General features: G+C 36.7%; 2 protein-coding genes across 2 annotated transcripts; both read left to right on the top strand.

Annotated features, from left to right (window-relative positions):
- The first annotated feature begins 1098 nt into the window (after nt 1-1098).
- Nucleotides 1099-1908, top strand: LOC148694510 (disease resistance protein At4g27190-like). The gene has a single exon (XM_088700720.1). The coding sequence runs from the start codon at nt 1099-1101 to the stop codon at nt 1906-1908; it is 810 nt and encodes a 269-aa protein (XP_088556846.1).
- A 7-nt stretch (nt 1909-1915) lies between these two features.
- LOC148694509 (putative disease resistance protein At4g27220) lies at nt 1916-8263 on the top strand. The gene is made up of 4 exons (XM_088699532.1): nt 1916-3655; nt 5483-6052; nt 6232-7068; nt 7258-8263. The coding sequence occupies exons 1-4, from the start codon at nt 1979-1981 to the stop codon at nt 7459-7461; spliced, it is 3288 nt and encodes a 1095-aa protein (XP_088555658.1). The 5' UTR covers nt 1916-1978; the 3' UTR covers nt 7462-8263.
- The last annotated feature ends 12435 nt before the right edge of the window (nt 8264-20698 follow it).

Below are 20698 nucleotides of genomic sequence, written 5' to 3'. Positions count from 1 at the left end.
GAAATCTTGTGGCTTATTAATTTAGAGACAAGTGGTACTTAAAATATGTTTGAAAACCTTATTTTAATATGGTAGTTTAATTCAATTAATCATTAATTCAATTAAAATAATAAATTATTGAGAGGGCTAAAAAATAGCCCCCTTAGGTTGGAAATGGGTTTTTTGTCAAAACAGACTATGTTTTGGTCTTATGACGCTTTGGCCTCCTGGGTTGAAAATGGTATAAAATATGGTCTAGCACTGTTTATTAAAAATTAATTCTTCCAAAGCTAAACATGGCCCTTTGTCTCTCTTTCGGTAAGAGATGGCCCTACGAGGCAGCCCATTTGTTTTCAGGGTGCTTTTTCTGTTATACGTTTGGCAGCCTCCTTGCTCTGCTCGACCTTTCAGAGCAAGGTTGTCTCGCGTTGCTCGGGATCATGACTGCCTGGATTTTGCGGTTGATGGCCTCAGAGTTCTTTCGTAAAATAGAGCTCGTCATAAGCATCTGGAACTCCTCGAGACTTGGTAGAGTTAACTCTGATCAGCTTGCCAGGATAGGGGGTCGACCCCATCGTACTATCTGGCTCAATAGCTCTGTGGTACAATGTTCAACGAGCCTTGGTAGTCTTCAACGAGCAACGCGTTCTACGTTTGGTTATCTGCCTCATGCACTGGCTTAAACTGTGCACATATGTTGTTTGTTAAAATATCTTAGTGAAATTCAAAGCAGATTATATATGTCTTCATAGTTTTTAAGATTGGAAAACAGTTGCCCTAGTTCCGTACCAAGCAAATTTTTTAGTATAGAATTTGTATATGAAAACTTGTTCATCATTTCAACTCCTACTTTGCAAGTGTGATATAACCTTCTTTTTGCTTTTACTATGCAGTTTTCTCTACAAGAAGCAAAAGAAAACGAAAAAGATTTGCATACTGCTCTGTTTTTCTCCAAGCGTAGTCTGGATCACGAGCTAAGGTATGATCTATTGTTTCATTCTTTAATTTCATCTGCTTTAAAAATAAAGGATTCCTTTCTCGTATCTTGAATTTTATTTTTTGGATTTGTATATATTCAATAGATCGAAAACGCAAACGAATTGGTAAGCTAAAGGTGCCATGGCGATGGATATACTCACTGCAATTATTCCTACAATAATTGACTACACAATAAGACCAGTTGCACGCCAAGTGGGTTATATCATTTTCTACAAAAGCAACCTTGAAGATCTGAGGACTAAATTGGAGAATCTTGATCTTGTCAAACAAAGGATGAAGCATGAAGTTGATGAAGTTGGAAGAAAAGTTAATCAAGAAGTGGAAGCTGATGTCCAGAAATGGCAGTCAGATGCGGAGGAGACCACTCTGGAGGCAAAAGCACTCTTGCATGATGAAGGCCCTGCAAAGACAAAGTGTCTCATTTTATGTCCTAATCTGATATACTATCATCGGCGTAGCAGGAAGTCAACAAAAATGATGGAAAAGATTGAAGCACATGAAACTAAAAAAAAAGAGTTTTCCAGTGTTTCTTACAAAGCTCCCGTAGAAGACATATCTGCCCTAGCCTCGGACAAGTACATGGCCCTTGAATCAAGGATTTCAATGGTGAAGGATATCATTATGGAACTGAAAAAACCTGATATCAACAGGATTGGGGTGTACGGATTAGGGGGCGTCGGGAAGACAACACTTGCCAAAGAGGTTTACAGAGAAGCTGTCAAAGAGAAGTTATTTGATGATGTGGTTATAATACTAAATGTCAAAGAAAAAGAGGACAATGAAAAAATTCAAAAAGAAATTACTGAAAAGTTGGGGATGGACATTGATGAATCTGAGAATATGGGAAAAAGGGCGAATCTCCTATGGGCCAGGATAAAAGATGGGAAGACTCTTGTCATTTTAGACGATGTGAAATGTTTTATTCTATGATATGCATACGCAAAAAGATTTTCAACTTGGATTTTTAACAGAAAATGAAAGTTGGAATTTGTTTGAGAAGATGGCGGGTAATGTCGTTAAAGACAACTGTATACTGAAAGAAGCAACCCAACTAGCAAAGAAATGTGGAGGTTTGCCGGTTTTGGTTGTTGCTGTTGCAAGTGCTTTAAGGGAAAGTAGTTTGGAGGAATGGAAAGATGCGTTGAGAAGTTTCAAAAGATTTGACAAGAAAGAAATGAATGAAAAAGCATTCTTGGCTCTAAAGTGGAGTTACGAACAATTGGAGGATCAAGAGCTTAAGCAATTGTTCTTGCTTTGCGGGAGTTGCAGCAATTATCTCAGTGACTTGTTAAAGTATAGTATGGGTTTGGGTTTGATAAAGAATGTTGAGACAGTGGAAGAAGCACGGAATTCATTGAATGTAATGGTTAAAAAACTAAAAAATTCTGGCGTATTGCTGGACAGTTATGACGATAGGACTGTTAGAATGCATGACCTTGTACGAGATGTTGCTGTCCGGATTGCATCTGATGATCAAAAGGCCTTTTCAAGAGCATATGGAGATGAGGTGAAAGAATGGCCAACTGACGATTTCCTTAAAAAATGCACAAGGATGTCCTTAAGAGGTTGCAAGATCCCCAGGCTTCCTGGAGTACCTTGGGAATGCCCAGAATTAAAATTGTTAATCTTGTCCGAAAATTATAAGGGCGACTCCCAGGAAATCCCAAGCAAATTTTTTGAAGGGATGAAAGAACTCAAAGTGTTGGATGTAACCGAATTCCATATTGCGTCACTACCTCCATCTCTTCAATCCCTAAAGCATCTCCACACATTGTGTTTAGATCGGTGCGAGTTCGTAGACATCACTCTTGTTGGACAGCTAACTAACTTGAGAATTCTTAGCCTCGTAATGTCCAAGTTTAAAGAGTTGCCGAGAGAAATAGGGGAATTGACAAGGCTACAATTATTGGATTTGACCGGTTGCTCTGAACTTGTTCTGATCTCACCTGGTGTTATATCAAGCTTGACAAGACTAGAAGACTTGAGGATGGGAATAAAAAGCTTCAAGCAATGGGAGGGTGAAGGTTTGGTCGATGGCAGAAGAAGTAATGCTAGTGTTTCAGAGCTGAAGCACTTACCTCATCTATCCGCATTGGACATACACATTACAGATGCTAACCTTCTTCCAACCAACTTGTTCTCCGATAAGTTAGAAAGATACACCATACTTGTCGGTGATTGTTGGGAGTATCCTAACATCTTTGCAACCTCATCTAACATGCTAAAACTCAAGCTCACCCGGAGAAATCAATTCGACCGAGGTATAAAGTTGCTGGTAAAGAAATGTGAGCAGTTGTACTTGGATGGGGTGGAGATTGTGAATATTATTTCCTATCTATTTGACAGTGAAGCTGTTAGACAACTGAAGCATCTCCATATCCAAAACAATGATGAAGTTAAATATGTCATTAACTTCGTCAATTGGAGTTATTCTCATAATGCCTTCTCCAACCTGGAATCTCTAGCTCTTGAAAACCTTGTGAGTTTGGAAAGTGTATGTTATGGGCAACTCACAGGCGAGCCTTTCCGAAAGTTAAAATCTTTGACACTTCAGAATCTACCAAAGCTTATTGGTTTCTCTTCCAAAGGCAAGCAATTAACGACTGCTACAGAATCCGACGAAATCGTTACGGAGGATGAAGTTGGTGGACCACCGAGACTGTTCAATAATGGGGAGGTACTTTCTTAGTTATTTTTCTAGCAAAATGGTTGCATGATTCTTTCTCCAAATAGCTTTCTTATTCGAATTCGACATATAATTCTTTTTTTTTTTTCAATAAGAAAAAAGATACAAATGCTTAAGATTTATTTTTTTCAATAAGCAAAAACCATTTAAATGATATATTATGTTATTAGGTTTTGATATTAAGATTTTTTTTCCTAGGTATTCTCTTAACAAGTTCAAATCTTTTGCACTCATTTATGCATATGACCGCCTTGTGACTTTTAAAAAATTTTCATATCTGTCCATTGACTCATCCAAACCTAACAGAGTTAACTCCAAATAAAATAAAATGAAAGGAAAATACAAAAATCAGAGTGTAGCCCAGCGGACTCGGCACCTCTCCGTCTCTCCCATTCCCCTTCCTTAATAAGGAGAGTCTTCTATTATTTTGGTTTAACACATGGCAAGGAATGAATGGCGGTGTAGTACCATTCAGCATGATCAAGTTAAATCCCACACAAGTTTTTTTTCCAAGTTTTGATGTAAGATTTTTTTCTCTGCACATTCAAATAATGAGTTCAAATCTTCTGCACCTATTTATAGACATAGACGTTTTGTGACCTTTGTAAAATAGAAAAACTAATAAAAATGGTTTGAAAACTTTGAATTTTAACTATAATGATAAAGTAAATAGTATCAGGTTGGACTTTTTAATGTAAAAATATGATTTTTCATTAAGATAAACAGTACCATAAACATTTCATTAAAACTCCATTTTAAAATTTGAAAATCTATCTTTTCACTCAACAAAACCTAACGGCGTTAACTCCAAATAAAAAAAAATAAAAAAAACAATCAGATCGTAGCCAGCGTAGCGGTACCCATCTCATTCGTGAGATTTTTCAATGTAACCGGTATGTACCACATGTGTCCCGTTACAACAAAAAAATTTCCCTTCCATTCCCCTTCATTCCTAACGCCACCAATCACCGCCCCCTGACCCCCACCTCTTCAAGCACAGCGGCAGCATCTCCCACGGTGAAGTAGATTCTCGGAACCTGATTCTCGGTGGGCTGCACGGTCAACAGCAAGGACCCAAGGATTTGCAAGAGGAGATCGTCGGTGGTGAGTCAGGGGAGACGCTTATATTCACAAATCTGACAGCCCAAAAGGGATTTATTCTTCAATATTCCCAGATTTGGTTGTCCGCTATTCTTTGAATGAGCAATTAAATTGAAGGGCGAGGCTTTTCGGTTTGATTAATGGATTTAAAGTGTGAAGTAGATGCAATTGATACTGCTGCTGTTTAGATTGGGGAAGAGAGAGAGAGAGGATGAGCAGCTTCTTTTTTCTTACTTTTGATTTTATTTTGATTTAATTTTACTGGGAGGAGAGGGTTATGTTAGGGATTAGATTGTGAACAGGTGTCAACTAATGAAACACGTTATAGAGAAGTCACTCTTATTTTGAGTGCAAAAAATTTTAACTCAATCACTAAGATAATTTACCATTTGCCACTAAAAATATTCACAATAATGTAATCTTGGTATCAATTTAAATAAAATAATTTTTTATTTGATCGAAAGTAAATAGTTTAAATTTGGAATAAAATTGACATAACTTTGGCCCTATAAAATTGGCATAGTTTTTTTTTACTCCAATTCATTATTTGCTAGTTAATGAAAGTACGAAGATATCCATCTGTCTAGTAACCTAGTAGCTTACTTTTTTAATATATGATCTTTACTTTATATCTATGCATTTGGAACACATATGGCAAACAACATTGTAAATTACAATTTCCTAAAATAAACATGAATTTTGTTATGTGCTATGCAGGTTTTGATATCCAATTTAACAACCTTGATTGTGCATCAATGTGATAGTTTAAGATTCTTGTTTTCTAGTTCCATGGCTAAATGTCTCGGGCAACTTAAACATCTCATGATATCCAAATGTCAAGCATTACAAATGGTATATGACACATCATCTACCACTCAGGTGAATGGTTTTGAGTGCCCAAATCTAAACTCAGTTGACATAGACTCATGTGATAGTTTGAAAAATGTTTTTCCCCCTTCAGTGGCCAAAGATCTTAAGCAGCTAAGCAGGTTGAAGGTTAAGAATTGTGATTTACTGGAGGAAATTGTTGAGAAGAAAGAAGGACCAGAAACGGCATATGAGGAGTTCAAGTTCCCTAAAGTAACATTTCTGGAATTTCATAATCTACCCCAACTTGGGAGTTTCTATCCAGGGCTGCATATTTCTAATTGGCCATCACTCAACATCTTAAAGTTCATGAAATGTGGTGTTGTGGAGATTTTGCCCGTCGAATTTTTAACATATCAAGACAAGCTTGAGTTGGGCCACCCAAGGTCAACGAAACAACCTTTCTTTTTAATTGAGAAGGTAACCATACTTGTCCACAATTCTTTTGATATTCAAAATTTTATGTGATTTTTACATACTAATTAAACATAGACCATCAAGTAAATACATTTATTATGTTTTTAATGTTAAAGTTATTATGTGATGTTCAATTTTTCAAAATATTTTAAAGCATGTCATTACTGTTGATTATATTTCAGGATAAGTCACTCCTCAACTTGGAATACTTGGTTTTGGACGAGAACACGGATATTTTGTATGGTCCACTCCTGGCAGAGTTGCTGAGAAAACTAAAAGTAATTGGTTTTGCTACTTCACATCCCAAGTCAGATGATTTCTTTGAGAATTTACAGAATATTGAAAATCTCCGTGTGTTCTCTGCTCCTTGGAAAGAATTAATTGTCCACAACCACCAAGGAAGTAGTAGCGGGGAAATACATGAAGTTAAGACCCTCCCACGTGTAAAGGGTTTGTGGCTCGGCAATATGCCGGAGCTGATACATCTAGGAAAGGAGAACTCCCAACCAGGGGGCCCTGTTTTTCCAAACTTGGAATTTCTATGCCTAGAAAAATGTGGCAGATTAGAGAATCTAGCTTCAACTTTGATATCCTTTCGGAATCTAACCGCTTTGACCATATGGAGCTGTCACGGACTGCAATACTTAATACCTTATTCTGTGGCTAAGGATTTGCAGCAACTCCGGGAGTTGGATGTTCGGTATTGTGAAAGAATGGTAGAAATAGTGGCAAGCAACGGAGATGATTCAGAAAATGACATTACTTACAGTTGCTTGAAACATTTGCAACTTTCTGGTCTACCAAGTCTGCAAGGATTTTGCACGGGAAATTGCATTTTCAAAGTCCCATCCTTACTGTCCAGGGATTTGATTGTCAAGAAGTGCCAGCTGATCCAGTTAAAGATTTCTCCTGATGGGTTACTCCAAAGTGATCCAAGACCAGAAAGACTACAAATAGCAGAGGAAACTGATGATGTACTAAAGCTAAGTGATTCAAAGGAGAATGATCGTGATCAAACCGTAAGTTCTTTATTCACTAATTAAGCATCTACTAATTTCACTCTCCAATTTTTCATCTTTTTCTGAACCTTGAACCGTTAAAATTAAAAGTTTGATTTATTCATCTTATTCGTAGTTCTTCAGTCAGATTTCTTATTGAACAGTTTGCGTGTTTATTTGTAATCGTCAACTAAATATATATTTTTACAGGACCAGCTGATGATTGCAGATACGAATTTAGATGTTACAATTGTAACACCCTCTACCAAAGAAGAATCCTCATTTTTTGGAGGGCATGTTAAGTTTTTCCGGGTGTGTGTGATTGCTTGTTTGTGTGTTGTATTCTTCTTTCTTTTGTTTTTCCTTTTAAAGGAAGAAATATCATCCTGGGGAGCAGACTGGAAGGCTCTCTGATCTATTGGACCACACAACACATTCCCCAGAAAACACATTGGTATGACCAAATTTTTTGGATAGAGAGAACTATGCTACTTGATGTCGTGCTATGACTGTTGGTCATAGTTCCAAGAACAAGATGGGCACCACTCTTATTGTCAGTGACCGCCTATTGGATTTAAGCTGCCTAAGCTTCCGCCTCAACGAAGAAGCCTTGGTTATGTGATTTCTGTCGGCTAGAGGCCAGTTCTAGCCTTGGTTATATGATTGCTTGGACCTTTTTGGCCTTGGCGTTACTGTGGTGGTTGAATCAGGGGCATTGGAGATCCTGAAGATGCAGGCTATGTTGCCTTTAGCGTTATTGCGGTTGCTAGTTGGGTTGCTACTTTCAGTATTCTTCTTTCTAATTTCTCTTGTTGCTGTGACTATTCTCTGTTCACCCCTCAACGGTCTGTGCCCAGCTTCGTATCCGAGGCCGATCTCATCTTGTTTGATATAAGCCTGCAAGCTACGGCATCAACTGAAAAGGTATCCCAGAAACTTGTGTGATTTGGGTAGGCACTGATACATATTCCAAGTCATGTTATGCTTGTGTTGACTTGTTCGTGTTTAGTGGTAAAAGTGTGATTTGTATTTGGAGCTTAGCTTTGTTCACTACATTTTCGGTATTGGTTGTTTGGGAAATAATGCTAGTGTGATTTCTGTAAACATTGAAGCATTTGAAGTGGTGCTTGTATGCACTTGTCTACCGAAACTACTTTGTACTAGAGAGTGCTTATTCTTTATTAAAATCGGATCAATAGAATCGCATCTTTTAACTAGATGTGCGTACGTGTGTATATTTTTCTTTTTCGTTCGGAAAGAAAGCTAGATTTCATTGGTTGGAGTACAATTTTTTCAGAGAGCTCCTAAAATGATTTTTTTGTATAGTTTTAGCTAAAACTTCGCTACAAAATAGAGAGCACTGGTAAATATGCCCCCGCGTTGTTGCGGGACTTTAATGCACCAACCTTAACTACATTAGTACTATATAAATGAAAACACAATTGAAACCCATCAAACAAAACAATCCCACAATTTAAATGATTCAATCCTACTACAATTGAAATTCAGGGAAAGAATGAAAAACCAAAACAAAACTGCAGCACCTAAAAAGTTGTCATACAAAAAGACATGTCAAGAAATCTAGTTCGTTAATTTCCAACTGCTAAGTGGCATTATGTAACTCTAGTAGTATAACTAATTAACTACTTATCTGGTGGGTTGCACTTTTATTCCAATTGGTAAGGAAATGAAAACAAAAATCAACCCCTTGGTCTTAGTTGTGGCTGCAAAGTGCAAGCCACCACCAAGTCTCAAAGTTTGTGTTTTAGCAGAAGACTTAAAATAAATTAAATTCTGAAATGTAAATTATATTCCTATAACTTCAAGATGCACATATAGTATTGTTGAAGTCGAACTGAATGCACTGATAATTCCAAGCAACAGAGCAGCAATTATTAAGAGCCAATTAAGTGAATGCACTGAATGCACTGATAATGAATTTTTAATTAAGAGATCATTGCTCCAATTAAGTGAAAGTTAACGAACTATTACTATAATTTACTCTAAATAAAAATCGTGAGAAGGATGGGCAAACATGGATCCGGGAAGGTTGTGAAATTGCCCATGAATATTGGTTGTAAGAATATGCAAATAAATAATAATAACTGTATGCCCATATAATTTGAAAGATCCACACCAGCGTTACCAATTCAAATGAAGGACAGTAATAACGTTTTTTCCCCATACAAAATGAAATAACAGTGAAATATGTACTGTAATACAAATATAATAAGAGACTAAAGAAACCAAAATCTTCACCTGAACATTTCTTTCTCCCATTAGAATTTCCTTTGCTTACTCGCATAACATTCTCACCTACAACAAAGCAATGAATAACCGATCATGTGCAGATAGACGGTTCACTTGTGCATAACTGTTTTGTATTACAAGTATGCTTTTTATTCGAGCTCTCTATGACAATTTATTGTACTGCTACCTTGATTCAGGAACTAATTAAGATTGCTTTCAGCTGGTTTGGAACTTTGATCTGCCAAGTCTGCAAGGCTTTTGGTCAAACCATCTTCAATGGTTGGGTTAAAAGCCAAATTTTTTAGTCGGGAAAATTTAGCTTTTAGCTCAGAAATAGTTTTTTTGCTCCAACCGTTCTAGCCTAAAATTTTAGCCCGAGATTATTAAAGAATGAACTTAGGCTATTTTTTTTTGTTAAATTAAATTCTTTTAAAAAAAATAAATATGGAGACTATCGTAAATTAATTTTATGAACATTTTAATCTAAAAAAATTTAAATTCTGATAAATATTGAGTGAAGTCCACTTAGATTTATGGGCTAAATTTTGGGGGGAATTTGGCATTGGTTTAGCATTTAGCATTTAGCCCAAAATTTCTCTTTAGGTTGAAGTGGATTTGGGGGGAAATTTTGAGAGGTAATTTGGCTTTTAGCCCACCATTAGAGTTGGTTTCAGTGGTTTATACGTTCCTATGAGATTGACTCAATGGAGAAATTTGAGACTCTCGTACCATACTATATTTTTGATGAAAAGCTGATTTATACCTTCCTTTATCTTTCTGTATGCTTTCATTTGCAACTAATGCGTCTTACTTCTATGAAATAAGGTTTGTTGACAAGTTCTTTAAAAAATATATATGCAGGTAGGATTTCCTAGCTTGGACAAATTTTTTATGCATCTATTACACGAACTCCATAGACGGAGGTTATGGACACGGGAGAAAGTCACCGTATCCCGTATCTGACACGCTGAGGATACAGATACAGGAAAGATACGCATGGATATGCGCCTGATACGTATCAGAGTGAAGGGATACGTTTAGGACTGATGAGATACGCGTATCGTATTGTCCAGATACAAGTATCCTACTTTTTGGATACGTTTGAAACTAAAATAGGAGGATAATCAGAAAATAATAATAATAATAATAATCACAATAAATCCGCACAGAATCATGATTCATCGAACTTAGTTAACTAATATCACTCTAAAATCGAAGGATAATCAAAAGTAAAAAAAAAAAATTCGGATTTACATCTCGAACCTCATAAATCACTCTACTTGGGAGACTTTCACGAATCACCATTGACCGTCATCTGCAACTGTTCCGTCGTCTCCGTATGTAACTGCACCGTTGTCACCATCTTCTCCGTCTACAACTGCTCCATCTTCTCCTTCGTCTCTGTCTGCAACTCCTGATGAGTGGTGAGCTGTCGTTTTCACTTTGTTAATAGTTTCAAATCCGATGTTTTCCTAATCTTACTCCTCTGATTCAATCCATTCGAAGCCTTAATTTGATTCCCCGAGGACAAGTTACAAAACACATCTCTGAAACTGAAACTAAAAGCTTAGGCCTGGTTTGGTACTGAGGTGATTTTGAAAAAACTAGTATCAAAAAAAGTTGGGAGCTGTTTTTGTGTTTGGTAAATATTCGGCTTCAGCTTTTTTTCACAGTTTTTGGTGAAAAAAAGCCAAAAACAAGAAGTTGCAAAACTCAGCTTTGAAAAACCTGATTTTCCTCACATCTGTTTTACATAAAAGTTTACCAAATACTATAATACCGCTTTTTTTTCAAAAGCACTTTTACAAAAAATTTTACCAAATACTCTGTTGCTTTATTTCACAGCTGCTTATTCTCACAGCACAGCAGAAGCAGCTTTTTTTAAAAGCATAGCAATACCAAATCAGCCCTTAATCTGATTAAAAAGCCTTTTGTTTTTCTAAAAGTTGAAACTAATATTATTATATCCATACCACTACCCACAATAATATATTATAATACCCATTCCACTACCCCATAGTCCATTCAAATCTGATGAAGCCTTTTGCTTTTCTGTTTTTAACTTTTTGTATTATTATAATATTATTGTGTTTTGTATATTATAATATATTATTGTGTAGTGGTATGGATATATTTATTTATTTTTATTGATACATATTTTTAATTGCCGTATCCTTGAAGTATCGTGTCCTCGTTTTTAGAAATTTGACGTATCTCCGCATCGTGTCTTGTCGTATCCCCTTATCCGTGTCCATATCCATGCATCATTGTGATTTGCTAACATATACTTAGAAGACTAAGCAATAAAAAGCAATAAAACAAAGATCGACTTCAAAATTTTGAAAATGTTCCGTTAGAGCATATCTAATCCCGCTCTCTGTTTTTATGTCAATTTTAACTAAAAAAATCGTTTTAGAAGCTCTTTATAAAAATTGTACTTCAACCATGCTTCTGTTAAAATCCCACATCGGTGATAGGAAAAAAAACCAAGGGGTTTAAATTGATTACCCCACTCTAACTAATACCGAAGTTTTTTGTGGTAAAGTCTCACACCTTACAGATTTGGTATGTGGTAAAGTTGGAGACAATATCAACATCGTTAGAATGGGGCAGGCTCGGCAATCTAATAATCCAACAGCTTCTGATGTAGGGATTCATAATGATAAGGAGCCAATACGAATAGAACTTCTACACCAACCATGCCTTCTAGGAGCAAGATAGGTAGCATGGTTGGAGTTCGATTTTTCTCTTTTCCGCCAATTGTAATGAGCTGATCACCTAAGGAGTCCATTGGAGGTGCAGTATCTTTAAATAAGTGAGTTGCTAATATTTCAGGGTTCATTTCACAAATTTGAAAACTTAAGATGAGAATGGCGGAGGAAACAGAGATCTGGGATGAAAAGTATGGTCCACTGCCAGCAGATTTATTTGGTTCTATCAGTTGTTTTCCTTTAGAAATTATACAGTCTTGTAAAGGTCTATGTACTTTCTACTCCTTGGAAAGAAGTGTTTGTCTACGAAGGAAACGAGGAACTACTTGTAAAGAGTAAGATAGATGTAAAAAGAGGTTATATAAGGTCAAATAAAATTTTCCTAAAATTAAACAGTAGCAATCCATCTAGCAAAATGAAGTGAATAAGCCGAATTTGAACTTCCCTAACTATCTTTGGATCATCGCCTATTGTCTTTTCTTCCAATTTCATTACCCATTGAGCCCCATGCCTTACAGCACGCCATTTACAAGTCCTTCCATTTACCGTTCACTAGGAAAAGGATTAACTAGTTTATAAAAAGCTAAATTGTAGTAAAGATCCTTGAATTATACTGAGTTTAGTTTTGGTCTCTAAACTCATAAAAAAAAAAAAGAATTTTTTAAATCTATGAAAAAGCATATAAACAATTTATAATAGTAGAGATAAAGTCTATATATGTCACAACCACTTAGTACTACGGTCTAGTGGTGTTCCTCTTCATTTGTAAGTGAGAGGTCTTAGGTTCAATTCTCGTCAAATGCGAGTTTGAACCACATTATTACTAGTTCATTGTGAGGCTAAGCACACCATCTCCCTTTTAATGTAGATAACATCGTTTAAAAAAAAAAAAAAAAAAGTCTATATATGTCATCATAATGGTTAATGAGAAAGGGATCCTCTATGGATCCATTCCTTCTAATCCATCAAGTCCGGAGGATCTGGACCATTGAAATTTGATCCAACGGCTACAAACAGGAACCCAGGGAACGGGACAATTCGAGAATGAAAGCAACAATAACTAGAGTTTAGAGATCAAAACTAAATTTATGGTATAGTTCAAAAAACTTTGTTACACTCAACTCTTATAAAAATAACAACTAGCATTCCCTTAATGACTGTCGAAATTTAAAATTTAATCGCTTGTGCTGTCAACTTTAAATAGAAAGATAAAGAAATGACGAATCTTCAAATAAGTAAGTGGTTGTTCAATAGTAGTGGGTATTCGAAGAGATTATTTTTTAAAGAGAGAGATTAAATCCACCCCATTGTATAATTTTCTCACTACTTTAAATTAAAAAGAATATTTTGTTGATAAATTTACCTCATATAAAATGACTTTAAAGGACCTAATCAAAATATTATTTTAACAAATGAAGACTTCTACATAAAATTGAAAATGAAACAAATGCTCGTCAACCCCACAGTCAACCGTGGCAGCCAACCCATCACCCAACTTCTCCCTCCCAGCCAGGGACAAAGCTAGAATTTACTTTTAGTGGGAGCATAAAAAAATTAACTAAGAAAACTTTATTAAAGTATGATTTATATTCAATATGATAATAGGAATGATTTTAAATGATGATGTATCGCAATTCTATGTTACAAAAATTTCTATATATAGTAGTGGAAAATGAAAAAGTGATGAGAAAAATATTAATACATGATGGACGGAAGAGGAGTTCTTCAATTTGAATGACAAAATATGAGTACTTTTGTTCATATAATATTTGATATAGAGTATAAGTAGTATGTTAGATATTATATACATATATACTTTTTAAAGATAACGCGTGTATAGTATATAACTGTAGTCTGTAACTTAACAAACAAATTACTTGAATGGAAGCACCTGCCCCCAATAAGCCTTCATTGGCTCCGTTCATGCTCCCAGCCAACCCATCATTGGCTTGATGCCTTGGCTGAGGACGCCTGAGGCTAATTTAAGCATGGGACTGCCATGTTCTTGTGCTGGATATGATGGAGTTGGAGTTCTTTGTGCACTTCATGTTTCCTATCTCCCTCACACAATAGCTTGTTATATTGATTCGAATTCGACGACTAAAAATTATGTACAGAGAAGGCCTAGATGGGTGGAGGTAGGAGACGTGGGGAGTCGTGATGGTTAGACTTGGCATTTTAAACCTAGTCCATTAACTCGACCCAATCCACCTATTAAAATTATTATTTGGATGCTCAACCGGTCGGGTTTTTAACGGAGAAAACTCATAATCACTAGTTAAATAACGGGGCATTTTGTGTCTACCGCAAGATCTGTTAACGCTGGTGTGTGTAAATTTAATAAAGAATAAGACAATCGAATACAAACACACAATCGAATACCCAACAATCAAAGGAGATTGCTTTTTGCAGAAGCAGCTTATTTCAAAAAGCAATAATGAAGCAGAAGAACAAAGAGATAGCTGATAAACCCTCCTCGAAAGCAATATCCACAGCGAGGCACTGGTGGTCCACCTGCTTTCTGGCTTCGGGTTGGCTATACCTTTCTGGGTGGCCCATAATGTCCATTCCATCCTTCTCGTACTTCTCATACTCTCTGTTTGATCTTGTGGGTACCTTCTTCATTTCTAAATTTTAAATGTTTGAATTTTTTTTTTTTTTAAAAAGAGACAACCGGTGGTAAGTCACGATTATCGATCCCTTTCGGAGGCTGAGAAGACTTGCAGGGGTATTTCAGCCTCTCCCTGGCCACAAGTCTAGCTTCCACACCAACAGCGAGTTTCGAACCCTACACTAGCAACGAGTTTCGAACCTGAAACCTCTAATTTTTAGTTTGAAGGAAGCCTCGAAATCCGTCATTTACCACCAACTCGTGGTTGTTTTTTCAATTCTTTATGATTATATTGTTTTTTTTTTCATATATTTGTTTTGGGTTTTTGTTTGGAAACTATTATTAGCATTCCAAAAATCTTATTCTACACTCCTCACAAGTGTATTTTTCATTTGAATTATAAAAAGTTTTGAATTGCAAATAAAATTTTTAGAGTGTTAATAACAATTCATTTTTGTTTTTCTCTTGAAGGTTTTTGAATGCTCATATGTGATTCCTCTTTACAGCTGGCATAGGAAGGACCATGAACGATGGTCAATAAGTTATGCTCTTATTAGGAAATGGATCCGAGGCAACCCCTCGGGATCCTCCTAACCAGTGTTAGTGGGCTGTTGGATTTTTATCCAACGGCTACAAACAGGAGACCCTCTAAAATTTATAATAATTGTAGCCGTTGGATAAAAATCTAAAGGCCTACTAACACTGGTTAGAAGGATCCCGAGGGGTTGCCTTGGAGAGGATCCATTTCCCTATTATTATTCTGTTTGGTAGTTGAAAAACGGATGTAAAATGTGGGCTAGTGTGGGAAAATGAGATTGTCATTTGCTTTTTTTTTAGCAACCCAGTACAAAATACATGTAATTAGTATTAGAATGTAAAATAAAAAATTTGTTAACGAGTGAAATGGGTTAAAAGGATGAGTCATTAGCTTAGCGAGTTAGGTTTTGGTGACCTATTAGCTTAACAGGTTAACAGGTTAAATTTAAATGACTCATTAACTTAACAGATTGGGTTAAAACTAACCTGAACCCAATAAAACTGACCGTTTACAAGTCTAGTGGTGGTCCTCTAAGATTTGGGACTGGGGTTGGTTCTGTATGTTGGTGGGAAGGCACAGCTATGTTGTTGGGGGTGGTTGCGTGGGTGGATTTGGGGAAATCGTTATGCGGCTGATTTCTGAACACTCCAACATGTGGTTAGGATGAAATGTCGATTTAGTTCTTGAATTATCATCTCAGTGAAATTTAGGTCTCTGAATTATTTTTTGGTAAAATAAATCTCTAGATTCATTAAAAATTGTTAATTTCATCCCTACTATTATATTCAAAGCTAGTTTATTCAAATTTTCATCAATTTAAGTCACTTGACACACTTTAGAGTGTAATACTGTCATTTTTTCGCCTATAAGCCCTTAACATTTCATATAGATTGTGAATCTAATGTAATTTACCCTTCAAAGTTAACTTCATACACTATTTCTTTATGAAAAATACCAATCTAGCTTCCAATGTGTATTACATGCAAGTAATGTGACTTAAATTGATGGAAAATTGAATATAGTCACTTCGAATATGATATTAAGAATGTAATTGGTAGATTTTTATAATTCAAAGACATATTTTTTTGAAAAAAAAAAAAGTTTAGGGACCTAATAATCACTCAGGTGATAATTCAGGGACTAAATTGGCAATTCACGCTTTAATATATAATCTTATTTTAGCAAGGTTCTAAAAAACGCTAGGCACTAGTTAGACGGCAAGCTGGGACCTAGCACCTATGCGGCTACGCGGGCGCCCGGGTTGACTAGGCGGATTTAAGTAGATCTATTATATTTTGGGTAAATAAGTGTTTGTTTATATTTAAAATATATATAATTTCATCATAAATTACAAAATAGAATGACATATATATATATATATATATATTATGAAGTATTGGAATAGAAGAAAAAATATGGGGAACAAGCATATAATGTGTGTTCATTTAAGTATTCAGTAAGTCTCTTACAATTTATTGAAAAATTAAAATACAAAATAAAAGTTATCTATTTTATGTTTAAGTGAGTTGCAACCTAGAAGGGTTTGGGCAAACTAGGTGGACACCTAGGCGACCTATGAGGGTGCCTCAACAAGTCTAGGAGCCATTTCTTAATTTTCAAACGTCTGGGCATTAATCGGGGCGGAGGCCAACAACCTAGCACCTAGACCTGGCCTAGATGACGCTAGGTGGGGATTTTTAGAACAGTGTATTTCAGGAATAATGTTGGGCGTAAAAATAGTATTCTATTTTTCCTGAGTAATACTACATACCATTTATTTGTACCATTTTTGTATTATCTCTCTAATAGAGGTAAGGCCGGCTAACCCAAGTAGGTTTTATCTCTATTAGAGAGATAATACAAATAGGTGGTAAAAATATGATTTCTTATTTTTCTTACTGTTAATGGTGAATGGCAAAAATATCATGTGTCTAGAATGGTGGGTGACAAAATAAGTGGGGTGAGGAAATAAGAAAGAGGAGTGGACATAGTAACACTTTGTTTTTTGTTTTTTTTTTTGGTAATTTGCACTTGAGTATTAAATTTTCAACAACTACAATTTTAAATTAATTTCCTATATAACGACATAAGAGTAGGGGTGGGCACGGGCTGGGCTGGGTCGGGGATAGTAGATTCTAATATAGAAACCGGACCTAACCTGACCCAGTTGAAACGGGTTAGGTCCACGGGTCCTTGGTTTTTTTTTTTTTTTTTTGGTTATATATATATTAAAAAAAAACTAACATTTGCACAAATATATCACGTTATTTAACACTTCTTTTTACCACCATAACAATACATACATATATAGTTCTATTTATAATTCAGTGCCATACTTTACCTGCGGATATTTCAAAAAATAGGAAGAGCACATGAAGGTTTTGTTCCCACTTTAATTTCAACACCCCATATTTCAAAAAATAGAGAGAGCACATGAAGGTTATGTTTCTATAAGGAATCAGGATTCCAATAAATGAATATGGAAAAATTAGTCTCTGTTGAAACTTGTCCACAATAAAAGAAAAAAAAAAAGTTTCTTGGTTGCAAATTATTTAACAAACCAGTGAAACTCTTTCCACTAATATTAAGTTCTACGTCAAAACAAGACTATACTCCAATCAACAGAAAAAGAACAGAAAAAAAAAGACGAAAACATCTGTAACTCACAACCAGATGCTACAGAACACCAATCGAAACTAAATGACTTCTCCAGTTTTTGTGACATCCCACATCGTCCAGGGGAGTGATCCTTATATGTATATTCCCATCCCTACCTAGCACAAGGCCTTTTGAGAGCTCACTGGCTTCGGGTTCCGTAGGAACTCCGAAGTTAAGCTAGAAGGGGGCTAGAGCAATCCTATGATGGGTGACGCACTGGGAAGTTGCTCGTGAGTTCCCAAAAAACAAAACCGTGAGGGAATGGTAAGCCCAAAGCGGACAATATCGTGCTACGGTGGTGGAGTGGGCCCGGGAAGTGATTCGCCCCAGGCCGGGATGTGACAATTGAATGGTAAGCCCAAAGCAGACAATATTGTGCTACGATGATGGAGGGGGCCTGGAAAGTGATCCGTCCCGGGTCAGGATGTGACAATTGGTATCAGAACCTAACCCTAGCCCCGTGTGTGCCGACGAGGACGTCGGGCCCCTAAGGGGGGTGGATTGTGACATCCCACATCGCCCAGGGGAGTGATCCTTATATGTATATTCTCATCCCTACCTAGCATGAGACATTTTGGGAGCTCACTGGCTTCAGGTTCCGTTGGAACTCCGAAGTTAAGCGAGAAGGGGGCTAGAGCAATCCCATGATGGGTGACCCACTGGGAAGTTGCTCGTGAGTTCCCAAAAAACAAAACCGTGAGGGAATGGTAAGCCCAAAACGAACAATATTGTACTATGGTGGTGGAGTGGGCCCAAGAAGTGATTCGTCCCGGGTCGAGATGTGACAACACAATATTGTCCGCTTTGGGCTTACCATTCCCTCACGGTTTTGTTTTTTGGGAACTCACGAGCAACTTCCCAGTGGGTCACCCATCATGGGATTGCTCTAGCCTCCTTCTCGCTTAACTTCAGAGTTCCTACGGAACCCGAAGCCAGTGAGCTCCCAAAAAACTTTGTGCTAGGTAGGGATGAGAATATACATATAAGGATCACTTCCCTGGGCGATGTGGGATGCCACAGTTTTACTGTAGATATACCACAAAGAATTACATCACTCCTGCTCCATATAATTTTAATATTTTACTCTAAAACTAATCTCATAAGAAATGGCAATGCTAATAACATTTAGGAGTTTGTCTTACATGCCAGGTATCACTCTAAAGCAAGTCCACCAAGGACTTTTCCACTGAGAGAATAAGATGCTTGCAAGTAAGATTGTCTTTAACAAGAGAAGCCAATTCCTCAACCTGCATTTCGGTAGCATTCTAGTATGAAATATTGAGATTCAAACATGAACTCCCCCACTCAAAGCGTATCATACGTATACAAATGACAAAGATTGGTCTAATCTGATGCTTTGACATTATTTTCTGAAATTCTCTCAGAGGTGTCAATGTGCAGATTTAGCAGAAGAAATGATTTATGCAACAGCTCTCTTAAAATTACATAACCTTATATGGGGTTTGATATAAAGCTTACTGTTCGGGGTTTGAACCCTCCCTAGTCCCTACTCCCTAGCCCCTGCTTCCTAGTTTAGAGTAGTAATTTGGCTTTGTAATCAAAAGGCTTAAAGCATTAACATTTTAAATAAATTGACAGATACATTGAACTTTAAAGCATTAACCAACACAAATCGCCTTAGGTTGTCTAGACCGGTTGCCAGGAGGATTTCGTAGCGTCCAAATCGGAACCAAAAACAAACAATATGACATGATTTATTCATCAAACAAAGTTGTTGCTGCATATGTACTGCAAACAGGATTTCTAATAGTCCAATCCAAACATTCAATATTATCAAAGGCCCTCTGGGTTCTCAGAAGCAAACAGATCAATCATCAATCTATTGCAAAATTAACTATAGTAACCTAGTTCAAAAACCCTAAAATCGCAAATTCTAATTTAAAAACCCTAAAATCCCTATACCCGAAATTCAAATTAATAACAAATCCCTAATTCAAAATTACCTAAATTTTAGAGGGATGATGGTTGGTAGCAGCGTCCTCGATGGCGGCGATGGGGTGATGGTGGTTGCAACGGCGGTGGTGTTGTCCAAGAGGAGAAAATCGAGTCGTGGTTCTGGGACCTGGGTTCTCTGGGATGTCGTCGAGGAGGATGGCTGGATAGGTGGTGCTGTTATCCGTTGCGACAGCGGTGAGGCTAGATGGGTGATGTCGTCGAGATTCGAGAAGACGATGGAGATTGGAGTGAGTGATTGAAAGCTGAAACTGGAAGTGGAAACCTGGACAGTGGACACATGGGACATCGACTAGGGTAGGAATTAAGGGTTGAGATTAGATGATAGGGTATCATTTAATCTCGACCGTTCATTATTATTAGAAATTGGTCAGTCTGGGGTCCTTTTTTCTAAGGATTAGGACCTGGCCCGCCCTGTATTTGACAGCACCCTGCCCCGCCTCGGCGTGGCCCGTTTACTCTTTACAATATTTGGAACTATCCCGTACCCGTCCCGAACCTACATTACCTGTCCCGACACGCGGTTCCTCTACCTGTTTGCCCATCCCTAGATAAGAGTTGAATTATTGGTTTCATATCCATTTTCTAACATTATGTCAAATCTTCAAATTAATAAGTGTTGGTTCACTAGTAGTGGGTATTAGTATAGATTTAATATTTTAATTTTGCAGTTGAATTATTAATTTTTTAATGACTAAAATTCTCTATTAATTTCCTTTATAGCGACATAAGAGTTGAATTATTTGTTCATATACATATTCTAGCGTTATGACAGCTGGATCTACAAGTTTATCAAGCCTCCCTTCACAGTTCACATCATTATGACACCCTGCTTATTTTCTGGATGACGACATACATAACATAATATATGTAATTGCTCTTTCGTTCAAAAAATTATATGGTACTTCA

Source organism: Pyrus communis, chromosome 9, assembly GCF_041283825.1.
Source record: "Pyrus communis isolate YQ-2024b chromosome 9, ASM4128382v1, whole genome shotgun sequence".
Lineage (NCBI taxonomy): Eukaryota > Viridiplantae > Streptophyta > Magnoliopsida > Rosales > Rosaceae > Pyrus > Pyrus communis.
The sequence above is the reverse complement of the archived record's forward strand: the minus strand, read 5'-3'. Positions and strand labels throughout refer to the sequence as shown.

Bases quoted from the DNA above. Each gene is read 5' to 3' on its own strand.
- LOC148694510 (XM_088700720.1), top strand. From the start codon at position 1,099: ATGGCGATGGATATACTCACTGCAATTATTCCTACAATAATTGACTAC.
- LOC148694509 (XM_088699532.1), top strand. From the start codon at position 1,979: ATGGCGGGTAATGTCGTTAAAGACAACTGTATACTGAAAGAAGCAACC. The intron at 6,053-6,231 runs GTAACCATACTT...ATTATATTTCAG, and splicing joins CTTTCTTTTTAATTGAGAAG to GATAAGTCACTCCTCAACTT. The intron at 7,069-7,257 runs GTAAGTTCTTTA...ATATTTTTACAG, and splicing joins AGAATGATCGTGATCAAACC to GACCAGCTGATGATTGCAGA.